This window comes from Podarcis gaigeae (genome assembly GCF_964106915.1).
Source record: "Podarcis gaigeae genome assembly, chromosome: 7".
In the NCBI taxonomy this organism is placed as follows: Eukaryota; Metazoa; Chordata; class Lepidosauria; order Squamata; family Lacertidae; genus Podarcis; species Podarcis gaigeae.
The window spans coordinates 26,012,640-26,039,255 of NC_139683.1; the positions used below are offsets into that span (position 1 = coordinate 26,012,640).

General features: G+C 39.3%; 1 protein-coding gene across 2 annotated transcripts in view; it reads right to left on the reverse strand.

Annotated features, from left to right (window-relative positions):
• Positions 1–1,231: 1,231 nt before the first annotated feature.
• Positions 1,232–26,616, reverse strand: part of TMEM67 (transmembrane protein 67) — a 32,119-nt gene continuing 6,734 nt past the window's right edge. Inside the window, exons 8-28 of one of the 2 annotated variants that reach the window (XR_014566479.1) lie at positions 26,306–26,460; positions 26,031–26,139; positions 24,581–24,667; positions 23,734–23,799; positions 22,484–22,643; positions 20,693–20,816; positions 20,111–20,216; positions 17,762–17,818; positions 17,554–17,652; positions 15,240–15,338; positions 14,764–14,850; positions 13,010–13,109; positions 12,204–12,343; positions 10,931–11,071; positions 9,470–9,550; positions 8,753–8,869; positions 8,018–8,134; positions 6,250–6,354; positions 5,606–5,708; positions 3,888–4,049; positions 1,232–1,464 (exon numbers count right to left, since the gene is read on the reverse strand). Coding sequence is in view for 1 of the 2 variants with exons in the window: in XM_083747610.1 (XP_083603736.1) it covers positions 1,384–1,464; positions 3,888–4,030; positions 5,606–5,708; positions 6,250–6,354; positions 8,018–8,134; positions 8,753–8,869; positions 9,470–9,550; positions 10,931–11,071; positions 12,204–12,343; positions 13,010–13,109; positions 14,764–14,850; positions 15,240–15,338; positions 17,554–17,652; positions 17,762–17,818; positions 20,111–20,216; positions 20,693–20,816; positions 22,484–22,643; positions 23,734–23,799; positions 24,581–24,667; positions 26,031–26,139; positions 26,306–26,460 (2,277 nt within the window). In the remaining variant the exon portion in view is untranslated. The remainder of the gene's footprint in view (positions 1,465–3,887; positions 4,050–5,605; positions 5,709–6,249; positions 6,355–8,017; positions 8,135–8,752; positions 8,870–9,469; positions 9,551–10,930; positions 11,072–12,203; positions 12,344–13,009; positions 13,110–14,763; positions 14,851–15,239; positions 15,339–17,553; positions 17,653–17,761; positions 17,819–20,110; positions 20,217–20,692; positions 20,817–22,483; positions 22,644–23,733; positions 23,800–24,580; positions 24,668–26,030; positions 26,140–26,305; positions 26,461–26,616) is intronic. The other variant, XM_083747610.1, reaches the window with a different exon arrangement.

Here is a 26,616-nt window from a genome sequence, read left to right on the forward strand (position 1 = left end):
TTGGAAACCCAATTCTGTAATCTGAACATACTGTTAATGGTGCACATGTAAATATTGCCACCATAAATTCAGTTCACCAGATTTCAATGAGTTTGCATTTTAGTGTGCATTGCTGCAGAAAGTCTGCAGAAAGTTCTGAGAGTCACTGGTTGTAATATTCTCTTTCTGTTAGGTCAGGCATGCCCTGTTTCTAGCCCTTGACTCCTGCAGTGGAGGCCTGTTTTGTTGCCCAAGCCACATCTATTGTTTAATTAGATCAGCACATTTTTATACTTGTCAGCATTTTTTCTTCTGTTGAAGGTGAAACCCTGTACTCCTTCACCTAATGGATCAGCAAAACTGTCAGCTAAAAAGCCAAAATTCCAGAATCCTTTTGTTGACAGTACATGAAGCCGATTGGGAAAATACACACAACATTCTTGTTTATACGAAATACAGGAACAGTAGCTAGTCAGTCATGGATATATGAACTGTGTTTTTCCACTTCAAAGCTGTTTTTAAGAGACCTCCTGATTTATTCCATCTGTGGTTCAAGCCCATACAGCAATAGCAATAAGAGAGAGAGAGTGATGAGGGCTGTCCCACACAGGATTAATTTTTTCTCTCATTAAATCCTGAAATCAGGAAGTGCTTCAAATGCTCCTCTTACAAACTGGGCAAGAGCAAGGCTTCTCTTGAACTTTATGAAATCACACCTACCTCTGAAACTCTGAAAGCACAGGAAATGTGTATCTACATGCAGTTTGCTTCAGTGCCTCCTGTCCAGAAAATTCATTGTACACAAGAACCTGAATCCTCTACCTTTTGATCATTTTCTCCATACACATCCAGCTCCTACCCACAAATCTTAAAACACTGCACAAGAGATGTACACATACAGTGGTATCTCGGGTTACATATGCTTCAGGTTACATACGCTTCAGGTTACAGACTCCGCTAACCCAGAAATATTACCTCGGGTTAAGAACTTTGCTTCAGGATGAGAACAGAAATCGTGCAGTGGTGGTGCAGCGGCAGCAGGAGGCCCCATTAGCTAAAGTGGTGCTTCAGGTTAAGAACAGTTTCAGGTTCAGAACGGACCTCTGGAACGAATTAATTTCTTAACCCGAGGTACCACTGTACACATAAAATATCTGCAAAACTAATTCATGGGTTCAGCTTTAATACTGACAGTGACATCTCTCTGTATCTTGGCATCCCTTTTAAGGCATGTGAATAATCACTATCCATGACAAGTACAAATTTATTTAATCCAAAACAGCAGTTTTCAAGTACACAATATGGAAGAAAAATTCTACACATGAATATTTACAAAGTACTGCAAGCAAATCCTTTGTGTATGTGTGTCATTTTAAAGCCGTAATTAGTTCCCAGAAAGTCTCTTCATATAAGAAATCTTTCATCCACCAAAGTTTTAGATGCCAAATTCTTCTGTCCAACTGTATTACGAATGAACCTAAAAATCTGAAAAGATAAAACCAACTTCAGATGTTATGGCATAAATTGTACAAAATACTCCATGTGTAGCAGCAAATCCTTATTTGACAGGATGTTAAGCTAATGCTAGATGCTCTTTAATCTCATCTAAGGTTACTGTCTTAGATTTGTCAAGTATGATCAATCCAAGTTAAGCACCTCACATAATAAACAGTAACTGGAAAAAGCTGAAAATAAGACTTGTTGTTTGGTCACCCCAACAGTAACCTGAAAGCAAGCTGCTCTTCATAGTGAGGGAGCTGTTTACAATTTATTTCCAGACCACTCTTATAAAAAAGAAACCACAAATTTAGTATAACAGAGCTTGTTATCAATTTCCAAACTGTGCTGTCAACTTCAAACATCTTTATTATGGGAAGATCTTCATAATGATCGTCCAGTTAATGTTACAATAGAGATGTGCGACAAAAACCAACCAACCAGTGTTTCTATGGTTTTATTGTTACTTTGGTGTTCGTTGTCAAGGGAGCCTAGAAGAGATGCATCAAAGTGGGGCTATTCTTTGGCCTGGTCTGAGGCTCCAGCTGGTGCAAAACATTGCGACTAGACTGTTGATGGGGACAGAATATGGTCAGTGCATAATTCCAGTGCTCAAAAGCTTGCACTTGTTGCCCATAAGCTAGTGGTTGAGTTCAAGGTTCGTGCATTAATTCACAAGGCCCTGAACAACTTGGGTCCAGAATATCTACTCCCTTATACAGTGGAACCTCTACTCACGACCACAATCCATTCCAGAGGCCCATCCTTATGGCAAAACGGGTCGCTGGGGGAGGCACCGATGTGCCCATGCACGGGCAGCGATTGCCCGTTCCTGCTCATGTGCGAATGGTGGCAAACCTGCCGGTTACTCCTGGGTTTGCCCTGGTCGTAACTTGGAACGTCTGCAAGTGGAGGTGGTTGAAAGTAGAGGTTCTACTATATCCATGTTTAATCACAGAGGTCTTCAGGGGTGTCACTGTTAGTGGTTCCTCCACAGCTCAGATGCATGGTTCGTATTCAAGAGGAATGGTGTGTTCAGTATTGGTGGCCCAATTTTGTGGAACTCCCTTCTGGTTGAGGTCAGACAGCCCCCCCCATTGAACTTCTTAAGGTTTTTGTTTTTAAATTCCAGTGGGCATTTTAATTGAAACCTGATTTTATAGTTTTATTGATTTTTACATTTTCTGTATTGTATTGCTTATACACACCATTTAGAGGTTGCCATAGCTAAACAGTATAAATGAAGGGGGGAAAACCCCAGCTTTATGACTGACCATTGTGCAGTATGTACTGTATGCCCCAGTGGTAGATGATGGGGGCCTCAGCATGATCTCATCACCAGAAATGAAGAGAAACAGCCACCAATCGTAGCAAATGCTCCCTTTCATTTGAGTCTGCCTGCAGGCAGTATGCAAGAGGCCTGCCAAGGCTAGAACTGGTTGCAGTGCCAGCACTGAATTGTGTTCTCGTACTGAGATTCGGGCTCTGTTTTAGGTCAGGCTAATGGGCCTGATATCCTTTCGAAATTTGGAAACTAACAAGTTTAGGAATCAAAGTTTTGAAAATCCTAGAAGCCATGTGGTAAAGCATTTTAAGAGTCGGTAGGAACTACAGCAGTCGTGCACCTTTGTTGTTTGAACAATGCGGATTTTATTGGAAAGTGGGGCAGTACTAGACAGTTCTGCACTAATTGCCAGTTTGCACTAATTGACGAGCAGAGGGTGATGTTTGCAAAAGCCTAACTGAACTTACAATATCTGCTAGCACAGTACTTGAAGCAAGAAGTGGAATGATGAGATTCTAAAAATATCCTTCCTTGGGAGAGATAAATTAGCTGGGATGATAGGCCTGATACACACATATGTTCTATCTTGCATATATTAGTCTTCAATGGTAAAAGTCATTAAATTTTACCATAGACCCTTTTCCTATCTTTTCCAATGTATTTTGGGTTGGATGCAGGTTTGCAGTGAGTAGAGTTCTGTTTACATGAAATTCCACTGGAGGATGGGAGGGGGAGAGATGATTTTTGCTCATTTCTCCTTTCCCCTATATGCCCTGAAAAGCAGCTCTGGAGGGTTGGGAGATATTTGGGAGCAGCTTGGGAGGTGGTGCTGTTGTGTGGGGGGGGGGCAGTAAAAAACATCTCTTCTACACTGCCTCCAGTAGAAACTTCCACAGCATTGGAGTCCTGTTTTGTTCCAACATGCAGTGTTTACTCTTAGGACTGCAAGTCTGCAGCACCTGTTTTGTTTTTTTAACAGTGCCTAGCAATCTTAGGAATAAATAAACAAACAATTATCTGTTATGCCTAATAATACATTTTGTAGATAACTGAGAATACAAACTACTATATGCTATCATTTTTTAAAAAACAACATTCTCTACTCCATTCCAATAAAGAGGCTTACCTCTTGTTGCAAATACGTCAGGACAGCTGCTAAAACAAAACTTTGGCTGGCCATATCCACAATGGTGAAAAACAGCATGTCGAAGATGAGAAGTGTTGCTTCATTGCCATAATACAGCACATCACTGAAAGAATGTCCTTCATCTGCAAATAAGGAAACAACCTGTTGAAAAACATGTATAATATCTGCATCAAAAAAGCTGTACAATGGGAGAAAAGCTTCTAGAGAATGGATAAAAACAACAAAAGTAAAACAAGTAAATTGAAACAAAAAGTTAGAAACATAATAATCTGCAATAGATACAGTTATTTCATTCCTTTACCATGAAAGCTGTAACAACTTAATTTTATAAAATGGCTTTGTATTGTATGACATCCCGTTGTGCACAGATGTCCATTAAGTGCTTACTGTTTAAAAATCAGAAGCAGATTACCAAGACTCATTCTGAACAAGAGGCACATTCTTACTGATCTCTCTGAGTATATTTTATTATATAACTTAGAACAACAACAAAAAAACAACAACTCCACCTCAAAAGCATATGTTTTAAAGATACCAAATCCAGCGTGACTAAATCATGAGCTATGCACATAAATTTCAAAATTATAGGACTAAGAATTTAGCAACCAATAAATGCCATCTAAACTTTATGGTGTCATTATCAACTACTGTTATCTGGTAACCCTTAGTTATCTGGCCAGTGTAACTGTCTCAGGAACTTCTACCAGAACATTGCAGAGATTCAAGACCTTTCTGAAAATCAGTATCTATAAAAATACAGTTTGGAGCATCTGGTTTCCATTGCTTTGATAGACTTTATGGACAAACGTATAGTAGTCCAACTACTCCGGACATCAGCTTTAGCTGCAGCAGAACAAGTACTGAAACTAATGGCTAACACTATGAGAAGTGAAACTTCTTTTGTTATGCCTGTCAAGTGCAGTGTTGGAAGGACTACAAAGTTCAAGATAAAACAGGTTCTGTCTAAACAAACACTGTGGGATAAGACACCTTTGACATCTAAGCGGAAATTTCAAGTCCTGACATCAAGTTGAGAGAGAAGACTGGGAATGCTGTGGACATAGTGTATTTTGATTTCAGCCATCTTGATCTTGATCTCAGCCAAGGTTCTGACAAAGTCCTCCATTATATTCTTGCAGAAAAGCTAGTAGAATGTGGGCTGAGCGAGGTTACCGTTAGGTGGATTTGTAGCTGGTTGACTGATTGAGCCCAAAGAGTGCTTATTAATAGTTCCTCAAAAGTGACAAGTGGGCTGCTGCAGGATTCTGTCCTGGGCTCCTTGTTGTTCAATGTCTTTATAAATGACTTGGATGAAGGAATGAGGGGATGTGCATCAAATTTGCAGAGGACACCAAATTGGGATTAGATGAGCCACTGGCTTTATCCAGCAGACTCATATATTCTTAGTGAAGCTTTTCTTACATGGATGAATAACGATGTTTTTTTTCCTATTTCAGATATACCTTCGCTTCTCCTACTATTATGTGGTTCATTTATTTGTGGGCAAATTTCATTTCTCCTAGGTACTGAAGAATTTAAACTCCATATCGCTTGCTGCATTTCTGGCATTCTTCAGTAGCATTCAAGTGCTTGGTCAAAAAATAAACCACAGAAATTGCTGGGACTCTTGTAGACACAAGCCATTAGGATTCATCTGCTCACCTAACATAAAAATTTAACATCTAGATTGATAATACCATTGTAAAAGATGCTCTTTTCCATTGGTTCCATGAACTCCATTCCAAGGATTTTCTCCAGCAGCAATTTGTCCTTTACAATGTAATCCATCTCCTTATGAACCTATAAGTGGAAAAACAAAACAAACATTTCATTATAAAAGCACTTCTAAGATACAAACGAAGAAAAGCACTATTTTATTTATTTAGGGATTTATAACTCACCTTTGCACTTCAGAACAAAGAACTAAAGATGGCTAATGTAACAAATTTAAAGCAAACAACAAGAATAGAGCAACTTTAGAAATACAACACACATCGAAAGCAGCGGAATAGAAAACTACAAAAAGAAAAAAACATTTCAGGGAGGAAGTAAAAAAGAAAAAGAAAATAAAAAGGATCAGGCAAAAGACTTTCCAAAAGCAAAGAAACAAAATTTATCAAAAGGCACTGGAAAATCAACAGAGAGTAAGTAAGGTGATCTTGTATCAACTTGTTTTACAAGTGATCAACTTCTGTGGTGTTGACTGCAGGGCAGTGTACCAGCATCTGCACAGCACAATCTCTACTCTACAGGACCACATGAAAACAGAGGCTAAATCACAACCCCTTAATATCAAAAACATTATTCAATCTTTTTATTAAATGTTAATTGTGATACTTACATGATCAATAAATGAGCCTAGAAATTTATTCATGGTATGATATGCTTTGGTACTCTGCTCAAATGTAGTCGCAGATGAATTCAAAAGTCTAACAGGACCCTGTTTCTGGGGAGAAAAAGAAATACAAATGATTTTAAAATGCACACAGGGTCTCATTTGACATAATGGATGTGTAAAATAGCTGGAAATATCCGACTGCATTCACGCTCAAAGACACTTATGGCTTGCAGCAAAATACTTGATTGAAAGATACCCTTAAGGTTATAGCCCTCTTAAGGTGCTTGATATTTGTGTTAATTTAAAATGCAAGACATACTAGTTCCAGTTGCCATCATGATCAGCCTGCACAAGTTTAAGGACAATCTTTGGAAGCAGTGAACTTCCTGTTCTTCTAGAGGTTTCCCATGTGTTTTGGAATCCTAGAAAATCCAGGCTCGAAAACTCACAGGAGGTCTCTGTGAATACAGGAGGCTCCCTGCTTTGGAAAATTGCCCTTAACATCATATAAGAGTGCACAAAATTCTAAACCACACACTGTACCCAATAATCCACTGCACCAGAAGATGGTCCTAGTAGAAGAAATTCACAGAAACACAGCTGAAAATACAGGAAGTACTATCAAAGTCCAGTTGTGAACTCATTTTTTAATGACTGGTGGTATGAATACTTGTTGACTGATTTAAAACATTTCTGTACAACGTTTCATCAAAATTGATTCCAGGATGGAATATAGATAATATTTTTTATAAAACCTAATAAAAGGTAAAGGTAAAGGGACCCCTGACCATTAGGACCAGTCGTGGCCGACTCTGGGGTTGCGGCGCTCATCTCTCTTTATTGGCCGAGGGAGCCGGCATACAGCTTCCGGGTCATGTGGCCAGCATGACTAATCCACTTCTGGTGAACCAGAGCAGCGCACGGAAACGCCGTTTATCTTCCCACCAGAGCGGTACCTATTTATCTACTTGCACTTTGACATGCTTTCGAACTGCTAGGTTGGCAGGAGTAGGGACCGAGCAATGGGAGCTCACCCTGTTGTGGTGATTCGAGCTGCCGACCTTCTGATCGGCAAGCCCTAGGCTCTGTGGTTTAACCCACAGTGCTACCCGCGTCCCTATAAAACCTAATACAATATAGTAAAACATTCACACTAGAAATTATAATAAAAGACAGCAGATACAATTATAATACAGACTAAGGGGTTGTACAAATTAAAATTCATGGGTAAATAAACTGTAGTTCTGAGGAGGACAACACTTAAGACCAGGAACTTAGCCAAAAATGTTAAGACATAGGCAGGCTGGTATGTGAAGAGATGACCCCTAAGGTAGTTTGGGCACAAGTCAAGAAAGGCTTTAAAGGTGTGTACTAGCACTAGAACAGCATTCTACACCATGTGTCATATCTTCAGTTTCAGTTTTTGGACATCAAGGTTCTGCCACACGGATACTTAAAGGACCCAGACACAAAACGATACTCATAGACAAAAGGCTCTGCTGTCCTGGGAGGCCACAGTTCACATGCAAGCATTCCACACACACATGGACAATGTAAACTTCACTCATATCGTCTATTTTTGTCTGTGTGTGAATGATCCATATGCACAATGCATGGTCAGAAGAATGAAGATGCACTGGCTGTAAAGGATATATAAGATTAAGAAAAATAGATGTGGAAGATTCTATGTCTTCTTGAACTAGAATCCATCTGGACAAGGACATTTTAAACACAGAGGACAGCACAGCAAGTCTGCCAATAATATACATACCCTTGTTAATGTTTCGTGGATCCTGTCATACTGCTGCCTCATCTTGCTTGAAATGGAAATCTGAAAAGTCTGACCATCTGTGTTTGGTAACAAGCCTCTTTGACTACACAGATTTTCCTAAGGAAATGACATAAAGCAGAATTGCTGGAACAACTTGAACAAGGAATGAACTCAAGAATTTATTATCCATTCCGCTGAACCTGAGCAACATCTGCTTTTACCCTTTTGTACTGATAGTTAAGTTATAATAATAATTATTACTGCTGTTCTGCACTAGAAATGCTAATTACAAGCCAAAGAAAAAAGAGAAGAAAAAAGTGAAAAAAGACAAACTTAAAAAAATTAAGGCAAGGATACAAAGGACAAATAAGTTGGGTGTGTAAAAGGGTGGTTTCTATTTGTTTCTCTGAAACATCAATACCCCATTCTGGTGTGATAGATTGTTTATAAAATGAAGAGGAGTTTCAGATGCAGTTGTTGATAAAGCATGGGAATCAGTTCAAAATTATAAGCAAGAAAAAATATGAGGGTGTAAAAAGGATTCTAGAAAATGCAACCAATTTTATTGCTTGACCTACTTTTAAATCTCTCTCATCCCTGCCCCCTAAGAGTGGCAACAGTTAAGCACATATTGAAGTACTGTACAATGAAATACAAAATAACTAAAGTTCTTGTGCATGGATTCTTGATATATAAGTGAGTTTTGGGATTCCCCTTCCTAGCTGTTTTACATACCGCTTCCCTCTTTAGGTTCATATTCATCTCTTCCATATTGGTATCTGAATGCCCATGCACAGACCGACCGTGAATATAATACCCAAAGCATCTGTGTGACAACAGAAAGACTGAAATCTACAAGGTAAGAAAAATAAAATTCAGCATCTTAAAAGATACAGATTCAAATAGTGTTTACAGTGTTTCTTTTCAATGGATATGAAGATTCTTTGCACAAGAAAGCAAAATTCTGGACAACTAATCTATTTTGCAGTTATTGTTTATGAGTTACGTTCCACCATGATGTAGTTAGTGAGATACAATATATTTTGAAACTGGGCATATCTTTATTCTACGCATCTATAAACCCATGTGTGTACATCTTTGAGAAAGAGGATGTGCTTGTAGATTGTTCACCGCCCCCCTTCCCCACTTGACTGGTGGAGTGAGGATGAGAGGTCTGGGTTGATTCTCAAATAACTGTTGAGAATCTGTTGAGGGCCCTGAGTCTACTAAACTATATATAGTATTGTCTTCTCCTTGTTATACAAGTGAGGAAAACAGCAAACCCTGTTGAGATTTTGGCAAAGAACTGGTGGAATAAAGAGCAGCAACTCTGGTTTATTTATTGCTATACTATGCTAACTGTTAGAGCAAAACTAACTACATCTTTATAGCATTCTAAAGCGTTAACATAGAAAGGCACTAATTGGAAGCATAAAATGATCGAATACTTACATTGCTCATACAGCACAAGTCAACAAACTGCCTTATCTTATCTTCTATAAATCTTTCATAGAAGACAGAAAAGTATATCACCTGTAATAAATCAGATTTACTAATGAGTTAAGGACATGCAACTTCAATTTTTCTGCTTTAGGAGCCAGTTTTAAACAGAGTCATAAGAGTATAAGCCACGAGCTGCCTGTTATGCCACTGTTTTATAAAGTCCAAGGCATTCTGCCTCCTCCAAAGAAGATGGGGGTAATTTAGAAAAGAAGCAAAAGCTGGGATGTAGTGTGTTGATCTCAAATTACTTCAGCCTGGGATGCTGGGCAGTCGTATATGTTTTGTCTGCCTCTATGTTGTTGACCAGGCATAGGCAAACTCGGCCCTCCAGATGTTTTGGGACTACAACTCCCATCATCCCAAGCTAACAGGGTCAGTGGTCAGGGATGATGGGAATTGTAGTCTCAAAACATTTGGAGGGCAGAGTTTGCCTATGCTTGTTGTTGACTAATGACCTAGAAGTGACTTAGCAATTCTGTTTTTTTGTGCGTTTTTTCCTTTCTTGAGAAATCTGGAAACTGCAGTCTCAGTTGAGCATCCCTGCTGCTGCTCCTCACCTCCTTTATTTTTAGTCTCTTTCAACTATGTGTGAAAACTGCAAGGAGAGGCCCATTCTTTGTTTTGTCTTCAATAATCTTCCCTTATCTGCAGATTCTGTATGAACTATTTCCAATAGCACATGTATTTCAAATTGCAATTAGATATTTTAGATATTTTTTCAAGTATCTTTTGAATTTTCCTAAGTTCAAATCCACCAATAGAATTCCAGTGGAAAGTTGATTTTCCACTCGCCACGGGACGACGATGAGGAATGAGGCCAGGGAGAGGCTAGTGCTGCAGCAAAAGGCTGCTGAACACGCCCCCTCTGTGGCACCTGGTTGGATGGCCACAGGAGGGGGCATGAGCACCAGCCAGGTGAGCTGGAGGCAGGGGGCAAATGCCCCCCTGCTGGGCGGTGCTCGGGCTCCCGCCCACAACCACTCCCCTCTCTTTCAGAGAGGAGAGTCTTTTTAGATATTTTTTCAAGTATCTTTTGAATTTTCCTAAGTTCAAATCCACCAATAGAATTCCAGTGGAAAGTTGATTTTCCACTGTATGTTCATAGGTATGTCACACAGCATGTATGTGTACAAACAAGTTTTGTTAGAGCAGATCACTAACACTAACACCAATTGAGATCTTTTATGCTAATAATTGATGGATGTCAACTTCCACGTTCTTCCCAATGAAAATAGATCTCCAAATAATCACCTCTAAAGAAAAATATAGAAACACACAAATACTTAGTTTGTGCCTTTCCAAGGACATCCAATACAACCAGAATTATAATCTTTTAACAACAACAAAATCAACAAAAAATCTGTATAACTTGAAGACAGTTAAATATATAGTGGCAATGGAAAGGTCTACCTGTATTATGGCAATCACTAGCCAAAGGACAGCAGACACGCCAAATCTCAGAATACGACTCCAGGGAGCTATGTAACTTTCTGGGCTCCTTTTAAGACTGGAAGAAGAATCCATTAAGGCCAGATTTGAAAACCCCACAACCTGAAAGCGTATTTTGAAAATACCAAAAGATATCTCATTAGTAATCTGCATTAACAAAGATCTTCTAAATTGCTGGACTTACTGTGTTCTGTTATTTTAGTGTATATCTTTGACCATGAGGTATTATTTTATTGATCTATACTTTTATTCAAATAAAAATAATAATTCTACACTTATGGTACAGAAAGACTTGCAATGATGATGCAGATGTAGTGGATTATGCTGGATAAAACCAGAAGAGGATTTTATAAAATCAAAATATAACAATTTCATGAGCTGTACTTTCAGCTCCCTTCCAAAGCCAGCTGAGCCATTTTTAGTTAAGACTTAGCAAAAATTAAAACTAGAACAGGATAATTTTAGCTCCGGAACTTAAAGATTTGACCATTCCAATGAATGAACATTGATTGTAATTCTGCTTTATGATGTCAAGTATTTAGCTGAGCAGCTTGCTTCACTTCCTGCATCATAAATATCACTTGGCAGCCAAGAACCAAATTTACAAAGTATTGTTATGGAAAAGCGAGTCTAAAATGAAGGCAGTACTAGTAATAGCTCTGCAGGTTGCACAGAAGCAGCATTAACAGAGCTCTTGTCCTGTTCACTAATAATATATGCACAAGACAATTAGTCCTCACCTGCCTTCTCATTATGTGTGCAGGAGAAAGCATTTGCTAACCATTTAATTCAGCTGGAACAAGTATTTCAGCTGATGCTGCATGATGAATAGATTAAAACTGATGCCTAGTTGTGCTATGCTATTTGTTTTTAAGATACAACTTCTGTGGCTCACATATATACACTAAGTACATAGATAACAGAACTAAACCTGAACTATGGGAGCTCATAATAAAAACAGAAGAAGCACAACAGCACACAATATAACCATTGGGTTGTATCCAACCAAGTTGCCCTGTTAACACACATACTTCCTATAAATCTGCTTGGGAAAGGTTGGGGAACCCCCAGAACAGTTGGGGGATTGTACAGAAAGAACAGAGGGGAAGTCCTGCTGTGCAGGCAGAAGTCCCTGCACGAATGGGATGACTTCATTGGTTACATCCCATCAGCTTACCCAACTGCTTTAGAAAGATCAAAAATCAAATGAATGATAATGACATCTGAAAGTCACCTCTAAGAAGAAGAGAATAGCAAGCACTTGGAAGAGAGGATTTATTTTCCTGATGGTTTGAATTTCATTCCACTCATTTGCTATGAAATACGTTCTCCATATGCTGACAGGTGCAGAAATACTTCTTACGCCATTTTCTCCTGTGGAGAAGCATAGTTCAAACTGTAAATGTCTTAAATGTTATTTCTTTATATCCTGCTTTTCCAGCTTAAATAGCTTCCACAAAGCAGCTTGCATCTATTAAAATACATTAAAAATAGAAGGCCAAACATATATCCAATGGGAGGGGGACACAATAGTGTGTCTGTGAGCAGGGCTTCTGGAGCCAATCTTAGGGCCCCAGCCAGTTTATATAGGTCGCAAATCATTTAGTGCTTTAAAAGGAAGTCATAAGCACAGGAACATGGCCAGTTATTATCGGCAGCACAAGGGGTGGTATCCAATGCAAAAGTTCTTTTAGCACAGGGATTTCAGACTCTGCAAGGAAACTCTCCATTTTCTCCATACACCCCCTAAATGTCTTCTGCAGAGGATACCAGGGGCACACTGGGAGAGGAGGCGGGGGGGGGGAGAGTTCTGTTGCACAGGTGGAAATCCTTGCGTCAACAGCGCTACTTCGTTAGATGTTGCCCACATTCAAATAAAACAGTATCTTAACTGACTACAGCTGGGACATGGAAATGTTCCTACTTTCTTGGGGCTATTCCTGGGGCTATAGCCTGTGGCTATCTGGATATTGCAACTCCCATCACCCCTGGCCACTAACAATGCTGACTAGGGCTGACAGAAGTTGTAGGAATACATACCTTCAACTGCTTTAAGAACTTTTCCTTTAGGACGCTCCCAGTCAATGAAAAAGATATCTACCGTAAGTTGGAAAACAAGCAGATGCAAAAACTGCAGTGCCTGAAGAAACCATTTAATGAGACAAAAATAAACCTAAATTAGCATTTAGGACAGGAAGACAACTAATTAAAAACAGGAAGTCGGCATTCAGAATTGTACAATTTCTGTTGCAATCCAGAAAACCTGGCTGCAGTAATAGGATAAAAATTCATTCCTGATTAATATTTCCACTTCTTATATCCATCAACAGGAGCTGGCTGCATTAGGGTTGGTGGGGGCAACTCAAGATCATGGGTAGTATATTAAAGTGTAGTTTCACTTGAAAAACCTGCTGCTAGTTTGGCAATTTAACTCATCCCTGCTCTGAAACTATCACAAGTTTGTAAACAGGGTCAGTTAAAAATTAGGAACGCTTAACATCCAAAGGTTGCTGTGAAAGAACATGTGCTTACACCTGTCCCGCTGAAATCTATGGGACTGTCACTGTGCAAATCCTACTCACATGGAGATGCAAGTTCCATTGAGTTCAGTGGGACATAAGATCATTAGAAGACCACTACTGGATCTGACCAAAGGCCTCCTTAGTTCAACATCCCCTAGCTCCAAGGGGCTAACCTGATGCCCATAGTTTGTAGTATAGCTGTGGTTAGACAGTGGCAGTTCTCCCTCTGCAAAAACAGACTGGATATTGGGTTGCATCTAATGCTCTTCCTCTACTCTTCCAGGGCCCTTAAAACATCTGGAACAGATTTTGAGAGAGCATGAGGTGCTGAAGGGAAGAGGAGAGAAGAGGAGCCTTTTGTTGCCCAAGTGGAAATCTGCTGCATTAGTGGGTCAGCAATGTTGGATACGAAACATTGTATTCCAACTCAAGTTTTATTTCATTTGAAAAAAACATTTTTGTTTAGTTTTAAAACACTGAAAGACAAATGTGCCCTGGCAGTGTCAATAACCCATTATTTCTATATTGTAAGGCAGCAGCTGGGGTGGTGGTATGAATGGGAGAGTGTGGCTTGCAACAGTCCTCCAATGTAGTCCATTGTTAATACTACAGTTTAGAGGCGGGGCTGGGTCTGGCTTGGATTTCTAGTCAAAATTCTGCATACAAGTCCCCTCTCAGGTTCTAGCAAAGGCCAGTCTACTTAATTTGCCTGTATCTGCTGTTAGGTCTCTCTTTTTTAAATCTTTTGCTATTGGAAGAAAAATAAAGAAGTGATACCTTACCACTGAAACCATTTTTCTTTCTCTAGAAAACAGCAGAACTGGAGAGAACTGCAGCTTGTGCTAAAAATGCTAACCCTGATATGATTTCTCATTTAGAAGACAAAATTAACCACAATATCAGATGGGCAACTTAATTATTAGAGCTCTGCACAAGGCTCCCCCTACCCTTGAGATTTGGGTGACCCTCCCAGGGCTAACCCGGGAGACACTCACCCCACCATGGGTCCAGTTCCAACATAGTTTGGGGGGCAAAGCTTATGTCTAATTAGTTTAAAAAAACCTAATAAAACATTCCTCTCCCAACTGACCAGGGGTGGGGTCTGCAGAGAATTCGCTTGCAAAAGAGTGCCCTGCGTCAGGAAGTATTGGTGCTTCTGCTTAACAGCAAGAGGCTTCTCTGTATCCGATTCATCTGATGCCTGAGTCCCTCTGAACAAGCCGGTTTCTGCTCAGGGCTCAGACAAATCCAGAGCATGGCCCTACTGCTTACCTTAAGAGCAAAAGCACATCCAATGTAAGAAACAAAATTGTCTTCTTGACTTGGTAATGGTAAGAGAACAGAGACATACTGCTGTGCCTGTGGAGTGAAGGGTCTTCATTAAATCAAACAAGCTGTAACTACATGTATGTTAAATCATATCATACAATTTCTACAACTGAATTTAAAATAGTGGTTGCTTTTGCCGAAGTTACCAAAGCTTGATGAAAATTAGGATTTGGAGCATTTTTTTATTTTAAAAAAACTAGCTCTATTTACTACTGCATGCACATTTAAAGTGAGAGGAAGAGGTAAAGTATAAAGGACAAATACAGAGAATATTTTACAGGTACAACTTGCCTCAATGGTCTGGTGAGAAAAGCAAAAAGGGAAAACAAAACATACAAACATTTAGATGTCATATCTAACATTTATATGTGTACAATTGTTTATTCATCTTTAAAGAAACACAATATGATGAAACTTACTTTGAAAAATATAAGCCAATATATCCCTGTTCCCACTGAGATGATGAAGAAAACATTTGCAAGGTCACCAGAGTAGAATAGCAAGAACTTCAGAACTGTCTACAACATCAGAGTACAAATGTGTTAGGTGCAATGACAGAAAGGTGTCCCAACAGAGACAGACAGAAATGCTATTCTTACACAGCGTCGCTACACCTGTATCTAGTAACTTTATGCAGTGATTCAGAAAATGGGGAGGCACTTGACTTTGGAACTGTGTTTAGACAACAGTTACCCACACTTTTTACTGGAGCTTTTGTGCAATGAGCCAATGTGATGCACAGTTATATACTGCTACACTGGCCATGTGGATTTCATCACCTGCAGTAATCATTCAGTGAACTGCAGGGACAGGCAGAGGTGCTGCTTCAAAAAAAGTTGTCCAGACATGTTCTTAGGTAACAGAAGAGCTAACTTAAATTTGCTGTGCTCTATCAGCTGATAATTAATCTTTAATTGGAAAATGTTGTTAGCCATAGCCTTAAAAATGAAATAAAAAATCACTCCCTGAAAGACTCTGCATAGTCTCTTTTTTTAAAGGAACCACTATCAAATAAAAAGAGGAGCGGCTAAAGAATAATACAATTATTTTTCATTTGTTTTGAATTCCAAGGATGACCTGCAGCCATCACTTCATTGTTATAACAGTAAGACAAAGAAAGTCAGGATTTTTCCTGTCATCCTGATATGTGTAAGCATCATGAACAAGTAGTATGGATCCAGCACCCAACTATTTATTTCCATAAGTCACCAATACAGCAGATCTTCATTAGCAGAAGACTCAACCTTCCCTGACCCACCAGTCCTACTTGGTTATCCCTGACTGAACCCTTCTACTATTACTATTATGATTTTAATTTATTGCCTGCACGTCACCCTACAGATCGAGGGCAGATTACAACAATTTAAAATACAACATTTAAAACAGTTTAGAACAGCTTACAATCACAAAAAGACTAGAAGGTAAAAGCTTGAAGGTCGGGTTCAGTGTTTTTGGCTCAGGCTCCCATTTTGTGCTTCTTAGCTTTTCTTTCCTCCTAGCCTACCTCTAGCCTGGGGGAGCTCCAGAAGTCAGAGGCAGAGAACAAACTGCATGCAGAAAGCCCCAGAATTTATTCCCAGCACCTCCGGGTAAGACTGGGAAAGACTCTGGTCTCAAACCCTGGGAAGCTGCTGCCATTTAGAATAACAATATTGACCAAGAGGGACTGATTTGGCAAAAGACAGATTTCTGTGGTCCATTACTCCCCACTTGCCAGTCTCTGCTTCCTTAGACTATCTGCAACTTTGGCTTCATTGATCTCTGGCTCTCCTTCATACAACTTACTATGATGTGACCATCTTTCTGGTTCACAATCCTGACTTTTTCTGGCAATAAACTGTTTCCTAGTGTGTGATGGGATGATGAGCTGCTTGTGCGTTAAAGCTTAGTCCCTCAGAGCTTGGGCATGGTTCTCAAACTCTGCCTTAAGCGGAGCCCCCTTAAACATGACTCCCTCAATCGCTAGCAGAATCCGAGAGTGGGCGTTTGCGGAATCTGCTCCAACATAAAAGTTCCTTAACGGAAACACGTCTTCGGGATTCTCGGCGAGACAGCTTCCGGCGAGGAGTGGGTGTACCTATGGGGGGGTCCTGAGACTTCTCCACTGTTTTCACTGGCAGTCTCTCGGAGCCCTCCCTCCGACTCACTTTCTCTCTGAGCTCTTTCCCTCCCCCTGCTGGTACCTTCCTCTGCTGCTGAGTCTCTCTTAGTGTCTGAGAGCCCTTCCACCGCCTGCCTTTCTGATGGCAGTTCCCTGACATAGTGGGTCTCCTTCCACATTTCACCAAAATCCTCCATGATCTGTAAAGATTCTCAGGGGTTCAAACCAGATACTCGGGCCGTATAACAGCCATTTTCTCCCAACATCTCTCTAGATCTATTTACCCAAGTTAAACCCCAGTATCTACTCTGATGCTTTCCTCAACATGAGACTTGAAAGGCACAGAAGAAGACCTACGATCGGAAACATATATCCTGCAACAGTTGGTATGGTGTAGTATAGTGGTCAAGTGTGCGTACTACTTAAGTCCTCAGTCATTAACACGCTAGGATTTAATTAACCTTTGCCCTCCCCATCCACTACATAGGAATAATAATAATGGCCAATTTACAAAAATTGTAAAGATTGCTGGGGTTATGTACATGAAGAACTTGGATACCTCCAAACTGATATAAAACTGTAAATATTATGTGTAAAAAGTATTATCTGCTAGGACTCTCGATCGTTCATACCTGTAGGTCAATCATGGGGCTCCCTATACGCCTCTTCCAGCCAGCTGTCTTGAGAAGGGACCACAGAACTGCCAGGCCACCCAAAACACCTAGAGCTATCTGCAGGAAAAGATAAATAAATCAAGAGTTATGCTTCTGCTGCATTTTGTACAGAAATCAACAAGCATACAGTAAAGGAATTAACATTTGATGAGGAGAGAAAACTTACATCAGTCTGAATGCGAGCCTCCGACTGGTTCATTTCATAGTTGACTGAGAAGGAAACCTGAAGAGTGAAACAATTCCATTAACACTGCAATAAATCATTCTATCCTGAATGCCACATTTCATGCTGCATTAAATTACAATACATAAAAAATAAATAAGTAAAACAGAATGTTAAGTTAAGGGTCGCTAATTCAATGTGTTGAGCACTTTTAAAAGTTTTGGCACAATAATCTGATGGCATGAAAGCATGAAAAGAGGGAGAATTACATTAAGAAAAGCTGTGGTTGCATAGCTTTTCCAGCAGAAACCATGAATTTTGCTGAAAGAAATGAGTAACACAGTCATCGACAATAGAAATACTAGCTTTGCATGAAAATTGCCTGCAATTGTATGAAATTCTTTTTAACCAAGGAATGAATATAGTGTTGGAAATGCCTGCCAATATCTATGGTCTACATACAAAATTTTATCTGGGATCTGGAAGAGACTACAACAGATCACTTATGCCAATACTCAGTAAGTGAACTTTCCTAAACTTGTAGATAGTTTGGTTTGGGAATTATGGAGTTAATTTGCTTCCTAATGCCAACATTGACTGGCAGGTATTCACTTCAGGAGGCATTAAAAGTATGGATTTCAGGCAGTCTGACTTGCAGAGGGAATTAGGACTAAAGTATACTTTCTTGATGTTTGGTTTGTTTGTGGATTGGGATATAAGAAACAGGGTAGCCTGGAGAGACAGAGAGGTGGCTCCCAGGAAGATCTGAAGAATTTCAAGCTCCCTATCAGAATTTTAGCCAGCAGGAAGCCTTTTAGATAAAATTAGCTAGATGTGTTCATCCTGTTTTAATTATCCTTTTGCTCTTTTGGGATTGATTTGTGAGCTTGCAACCATTCAGGAGATAAATCTTTTACCTAAGAATAACCTCCTTGTTAAGTAAGCTTTTAAATTTGGTTCATAAAGCCTTGTGGTCTCTGTGTGTCTATGACGCCACGTTACCTAAAGATGATGTCGTCAAGACCCAGGAAAGCTTTGGGCTGTTTGGTAGAGGAAGCCACAGGTAGCAGTGAACCAGGGCGTAGCTGGGGACATGTGACACCACTGCTCAAGCCTATCTAGCAATCACTGCTCCTGCAATGAGTAACTGCTGGTTGCAATTATATGGCTGAGCTTTTATTATTTTTTTTGGCAAAGTTAAGTTTTTAACCTATTTTGGGGGAAATAAAACAAAAAAAAAAAAAAAAACAAAAATACACAACACTTCCGATATGGGCTGCCATACAACTGGGTTTCCCTGGACATTTCAAGCGATTTTCAAAAATTCCACCCAGATGCCATTTTTGAAGGATGAATCCCAGCTATGTCCAGGAAATTCTGGATGCAGCCCTATTTAGGAACCAAGAAGTAAGAGGAGGAGAGGACATGCACATGAGAATGTAAGAAAAACCTCCTGAATCAGGCCAAATGTAGTCATGCAGCCGGCCCTCACAGGCCAATCAGATGCCCATGGGAAGCCCAAATGCAGGACGTGAGTATAACAGCACTCTCCCAACCTGTGGTTCCCAGCAAGTGGTATTCAGAGACATGTTGTCTCCAACACAGCTACACACATGGGGAAAGCAGAAACTACTACTTGTTCATCAGAACCATTTCTTCCCCAATAAGTATGAACAAAGCTGAAGAATCTTCATAGATGAATTTGCTGCCTTTTGGACAGTCAGCAGGCAGGCAGGGTACAAGAAGTAAAGGACCCCTGACCATTAGGTCCAGTCGTGACCGACTCTGGGGTTGCGGCGCTCATCTCGCTTTATTGGCTGAGGGAGCCGGCGTACAGCTTCCGGGTCATGTGGCCAGCATGACTAATCTGCTTCTGGCAAAACCAGAGCAGCGCACGGAAACACCGTTTACCTTCCCGACAGAGTGGTACCTATTTATCTACTTGCACTTTGACGTGCTTTCGAACTGCCAGGTTGGCAGGAGCAGGGACCGAGCAACAGGAGCTCACCCTGTCGCGGGGATTCGAACTGCCGACCTTCTGATCAGCAAGTCCTGGGCTCTGTGGTTTAACCCACAGCGCCACCTGCGTCCCTAGGGTACAAGAAGGAAGGGCTTATTTTTATTCAGTATATTCTTACACTTTTAAAAACATGCCCGATTTTGCTGTTAGTTTAAAATGTGAAATCTGTACCTTTATGGCCCTTTTATTTTTGCTAATTTGTAAATAGTGTTCCTTATTCGATTCCTTGGCATTATGTACCTCACCTATACCATTTTTGATTGACTGACCGAGTTACTGTTGAATGATGCCAGGGAAATTCAAGTAATTGCTGGAGCTACATAGGAACTCACCACCACATTCTCAGCACCGGGATTCTGAACCAGAACATCACTGTACGCAATTGTAATCAGAGGGGGATAAATGGCTCCTCTCTGAGTGTTAGGCACAAGACGAATGCTGCAGAAATATACACAACACGATGTTAACAAGGAAATAAAAGGAGATGAGAAATTAGACACTAAACAAAAACCCAGATCTCTGATCAATAAAACTTTATTTTAACAATGGTTATAATAATCAACTGCGATGTGCATACACAAAGTCAAAAATTAAATTAATTTTAGTCAGCCTTACAGTAAAAGAACTGTTAATTTTCTGCAGTGAACCATATATACAGAATGGGTTTTCCTTTTAAATTGTCTTCCACTCCCAAAGAGGCAAGATGCCATTAAATTTTAAAAGCACATTAGTTCTGAGCCAACACATGCAGGATTGCATTGTTAGTATGCTAAGTGCCTTGCAAAATTTATTAAATCTTTTCTCACAACAAATAAGATAAATAACGATAACAAGTAAATTATAAGTTAATCATGGTAATGTCAAATTTATAATTGGGAAGCTATAGCTGGTAGTATCTTGTCATGTGATCTTACCTTATTGTTATTTCACTAGCAATTCTGATTATTCTTGGCTGGTTTCCTAAGTCATTTTCTTGTCCACTTAAAGTATCCACCAAAAACATTCGACGTGTCAAAAGCCAATTGTTCATATTGCTACCTTTTTTAAAAAAATGTAAAATTAAATTTTCAAGGTAAAAAACTTAAATATAGAACAGTAGCAGTGTAATGAAGAAATAATGAAACATGCTTTAAAAAATATTAACATGTGAAAATGATAAGTAGTAAAGAAACTAGGGCAAGTAAATTTTCAGAGAGAAATGAACATTTCCTTGTTTTCAAATGCAGGTTTACTATATCATGCTTCTAATTCAACAGGGAAAGCTATAATAAGAATGATCTATCACAATTCTGACTCATTTCAAAATCAATAGCCTCTTCATATAAACTACATTTCAAATTCTCCTTGAAGTCAATGAACTTGTTTGGACATAACACTAAATTATGGTGTAACATTATGTGAATGAGCCTTAGGATTGTGTGCCTCCCCCCATCCTTCCTCTGCTGAGGCCATGAGAAAATCAGATAAACTGTGGTTAGTTTTAACTATGCTTTACTGAAACTATCAATCTAAAGCAGTGGTTCATGAAGCTGGCTTCTTTAAAAAAATAGTTTAGAGTTCACGTGCAACAGTAAATTGTAGTTAACTGAAATCAGAAGTGAAAGCTTATTTTCAGTGCTGCACTGGAAGAGAGGGGAACCTTTGGCTTCTTCATGTAATACTAAAGTTAAGATTATTGCCACCCAGCACTCTCTCTTTCGTTAGATCACCACCACCACACTTCCTTTTGTAAGATTATGGGGAGCGACAAAGAATGTCGCTTGGCTCTGGTACCACCAATTGTCAACATGCATTACAGTGGTGCCTCGCAAGACGAAATTAATTCGTTCCGCGAATCTTTTCGTCTAGCGGATTTTTCGTCTTGCGAAGCATGAAATCCCATAGGAATGCATTTAAAATCAATTAATGCGTTCCTATGGTAAAAAAAAGTCCAAACAAAGCCAAATTTGGTACAACAAGAGTTTATTAAGTGCTCTTTAAAGTCACACATACTGTAAAGAGCATTTCAAAATTCAAACCCAGAATTTTTTTTAAAAAACAGCAGAGTGCCCCAATGGTCACAGAAAATCATAAAAATGCAGGAAAAAAACCACAAGCTTCCAGATTCTTGCAAACCCCTCCCCAACACCAAGTCCTTGAATTCCAAAACCCCCAACCCCAAATTCAAAACCCCCCAAAAAAGTTTTAAAAGCTTAACTTACCAAATGGCTGCAAAAGAAGTTTTGGAAAAGCTTCAAAAATCACCAGTCTTTAAAAACCTCAAAAAAGGCTACTATGTAAACTGCGTTCTATGAGTTGCTCCTCGAAGTCAAGTCGCAACTGTATTAACAGTGTTAAGAAAAAGGAAACAAACTTGCAAGACGTTTTCGTCTTGCGAAGCAAGCCCATAGGGAAATTCGTCTTGCGAAGCAGTTCATAAAACGGAAAACCCTTTCGTCTAGCGAGTTTTCCGTCTTATGAGGCATTCGTCTTGCGGGGCACCACTGTACAATGAACAGCAGTCCTTGGGAGAAAAAAAGTTTGTGACTTTGCCACATTATGTTCAAACAAGGTGACGGTTTACAAAAGAAGACTTCTGTGATATTACATCACAAATATAATTACACACACGGTGAAACAATACGCTGCCAAAAAGCTAGAATTATTGCATGTAACAGAATGTATATAATCAAAACTCACCGCGAATAGAGCCTAAATGTTCTTACCTCTGTTCACAAACATTTCATTATACTGAAGATTTAAGTTTAACACTGGCACTGCCCAAAGGTACTGTTGTCCATCTTCTTCATAATAATATTCAAGGAACACATCATAAAATATAGGACTAGAATAATCCTTTAAAATTTTGGAAACCGATATTGTACACTGTAGAAAAAGAGCATAAAGGTAAAATGAACTAGAATAAAATATGTATCTTCACTGTTCCAATAAAAGCCCTGAAAAACTCAGAAGCTGCAAATTGGTCCCATGGAATTCTTAATAAATTCTACCCTTTCACAGAATGGAAAGTATAGATGTGCAATTACTTTCTAGCGACTGTACAGAGAAATGATTCAATCTGCATCAAAATTTATGTTGCAGAGCAGAGTATCAGATTTGAAAAGTAGCTGCATTTCTCCTCTTGAGAATGCAAGAAGATCATTGCTGGGGCAGTATATTGTTTCCCACAATGGCCAACCAGATTTCCATGAGGTGCCCAGAAGCTGGGCTTGAGGGTAAATAGCCCTCTGTTGCTTTTATTCCCCAGCAACCAGTATTCACAGAAAAACTGCCTCTGAGCCTGGAAGTATGATATAGCCATCATAAATAGTAATCACTAAAAGCCGCCTTCTCAATGAATTTGCCTAATCCCCTTTTAAAGTCTTCCAGGTTGGGAGCCATCACTATATCCCGCAGTAATGCATTTAACAGTTTCACTACGGCCTCTGCAAAGTACTTTCTTTTTACCTGTCTGGAATTTCCCAACATTCAACTTGATTAGGTGACCCATGATTCTAGTATATGAGAGAAAGAGGAAAAACTTCTATCTACTTTCTTGACACAGTGCATTCTTTCATGAGCCTTGATCATGTTCCTCCTACCCCTACCTGCATTGTTTTTCATTTAAAGCTCTAGTGCTGTAACTTTTCCTTGCAAGGGAATGGCACCCGCCCCCAGTTTTTTAGGTTGTCCTTTTCTGCACCTTCTCCAGTTTGCATGAACATACAGTGGTAACTCAGGTTAAGTACTTAATTCGTTCCGGAGGTATGTTCTTAACCTGAAACTGTTCTTAACCTGAAGCACCACTTTAGCTAATGGGGCTTCCTGCTGCTGTTGCCGGAGCCCGCTTTCTGTTCTTATCCTGAAGCAAAGTTCTTAACCTGAAGCACTATTTCTGGGTTAGCAGAGTATGTAACCTGAAGCGTATGTAACCCAAGGTACCACTGTATTTAATATTGTTTTAAATTACTCTTACTTTTTGTTGATAAGTTGTCCCAAAAATGTAAGCAGCATTCAGTTTAGTTAGCGTATCTGGGCAAAGCTGCAGTTTTAAAAAAATATAATAATCAAACATTTGACATAATTTAGTGCAGTCTTTACATACCTACTACCCCCTCAAAGAAACACAAAACACAAACTGCTGCATTTATAAATTTTTAATAAAAGGTAAACATAAGCTTTAAAAGTAACAGAATAAATATTGTGACAGTAGCTGGTCCTTTAAAAGCCAACTTTGCTTCCTTCACATTCCACCAAAGCAAATTAAGCTTTCAAACATTTCAGAAACAATCCTCTCAGGACAGGCAGGTCAAGCTATGCCATATGTGGATGGGAAAAAAACAAATAACCTTAGTCAAGTCAGCTCCCTCTGCTAACTTAATATGTAAATGATGAATAAAAGTGAACAGAACACTTGCAGAGAATGAAAAAAATGATGATTAATAATCAAAGTGCCCTCTATTCAGTGGCTCTGGGCAGCACATGGGGCTCCAATGCATATTCAAAACTCTGTATGAGCATGAACTGTCAAATTCACTTCAATAGCAGAGTCTATGTACACAAAGTTTCTCCTGACATTGAAGTAACAAGCCAGATCCAGCTTAGATGGATCTCTGCATGTTCATTAGAACCATGCACAGCATTGGACTGAGCCATTTCCCCCCTCTTTGCTGACCAACATATTTACAAACTATGAGGCCACAGAAAAAAGAGATATACTAAATACTAGATGCTTTGAAATGATGTGTTCATTCTTTCCCTCATTTGGTTCACGGCTCTAAATTTAATCCATGATGTATCATAAATAACAAACACAAGCTTACCTGCAAAACACCACCTTCTAAATACTGCCATTTAAGAAAATTTCCCCTTGCATCATATGAAGCAGCAATAAACTGCAATTTTATATTCTGTAAATGAAGATAAAAGTCCCTTTTAAAAACAGGTTTTATGTTTTAGACATTTCTTACAGCACACATGAAACAAAACTAAAATATTATTAGCATTTCACTTCCTCTTCTACAATTTTGCCAAAGAAATTTAGATACCAAATGTAAATCTCCTGCTTTACCAGGCAGCTGCATAGCTGCATTATATAATACACAATACTATGCAAATGTGAAAGGTTAGTTTGTTCTTCTCAAACTATTGTGGGGAACAAAGTCCATATTTTAACAAAAACTTATCAATGAAATGAAAGCTGAATTTTGTATAATAAACCAGACCCCAAGATGTTCCTAAAGTGTATAATACAACTGCTTCTTGTTTGGTCTAGAAATTAACAATCATTTCAGAGTTACTTTATAGTTATATACAACATATAACCATTGTTTGGTTATCAACCTGCTGCAAGCCCTGCTTCCTGTCAACTACCAGCTGAGCTGCTGTGCATAAACTCAGTAATAAAGGGCTTGAAGAGAATTCAACTTCTTTGGGTAAAGTAAAAGATCGGTTTGGCTGGGAAAAGAGTCAAGGAAATCAAACCTAGCAGGTATGCCAGTGTAACGTAGAATCAAACTCTCCAAAACATTAGAGCTGAAATTACATACATTTTGGTCACTTCGTGTATATTGCCCCCCCAATCTTTCTGATTTTATGACTGATACTTAAAGTAGTTTATATTGCAAAAGTGCAATCATTTACATGTCTCCTCAGAATTAAGCCTCTCTGAACTAAATTGTATTTACTGCCAGATGAGTGTAGCACGGATGGCGAATGTCTCACCCATGAGCCAAATTGGGCCCACTAGGCCAGTCATTTGGGGCCATCCATGACCACCTATTGCTCACCTGATGCCATGTGCGAGTAGGTAAAGTTGTGGCTGCCAAGGAACAATCAGAAGCATACACATGTGCTTTTTACTGTTGCTTAGCAACTGGACTTGCATTTGCCACTGTTTAAATTTAGGGCTGAATGCTAGCCTCAGTGGAGCAGAACCAATCTCTGTGGGGCTTGCGTTTGGCACCAAATGTATATCGTGTCAAAGGCAAGTCCTTTTGCTAAGGAATGATCAAGTCATCTAGACCAAAGTAGTTAATCACCCCTGGAGTAGAGCAGAGGTGGGGAATATTTTCTGGCCAGAGGCCCAGATCTTTCTTTCTCTGTTTGGTCTGCAGGTTACCCACCCCTGGAGTAGAAGACTGCAGCCTCAATTACAAGGAACACATTAAAATTCGGAGGAAAACTGGCAACCTGTGCAATCGCATCATAACTGAATCACACGAAGAATAAACCTGACTCAAAAGTATTTTTATATAAAAAAAGGTAACTTACTTTGTTTGTTCCTTTAAAAGTGAAACTAGCAGGAAACTGGGTTGTGTCAAGAACCTGTGATGCTAATCCTGGCTGGTCACCATAGTATAGCCATGGAAGGTTCTGTCTCCTGCAAACAGTTATATGATGTTTGTTACAACTATTAATTTCTAGAATATCTATCTATCTATCTATCTATCTATCTATCTATCTATCTATCTTATCTATCTATCTATCTATCTATCTATCTATCTATCTATCTATCTATCTATAAATGAATAGCAAATGCCACATACCAAAATGATATGGAATGAACAGTACCAAGTCCAGCTGTATTTGCAAAAACATACTGAAAAAGACCACATGCATCTGTGCTGGCAGAGCTCAAACTATTCATGTTCATCACACACATATTTCCAAGTGTTTGGCAAGATGTAAGGTTGGAGTACAGCTGCAAGGAGATAAGCCAATGACAATTATTACAATATTGTAAAGATATTTTAAAACTGAAAATATCATCTTAGAATACCATTTCTGGCTCTTTTAAGTTTTTTTTAATGCTTTGAGAAGTTTTAAGTAACACTGGGAAGAGGCATTCTGCAGCACA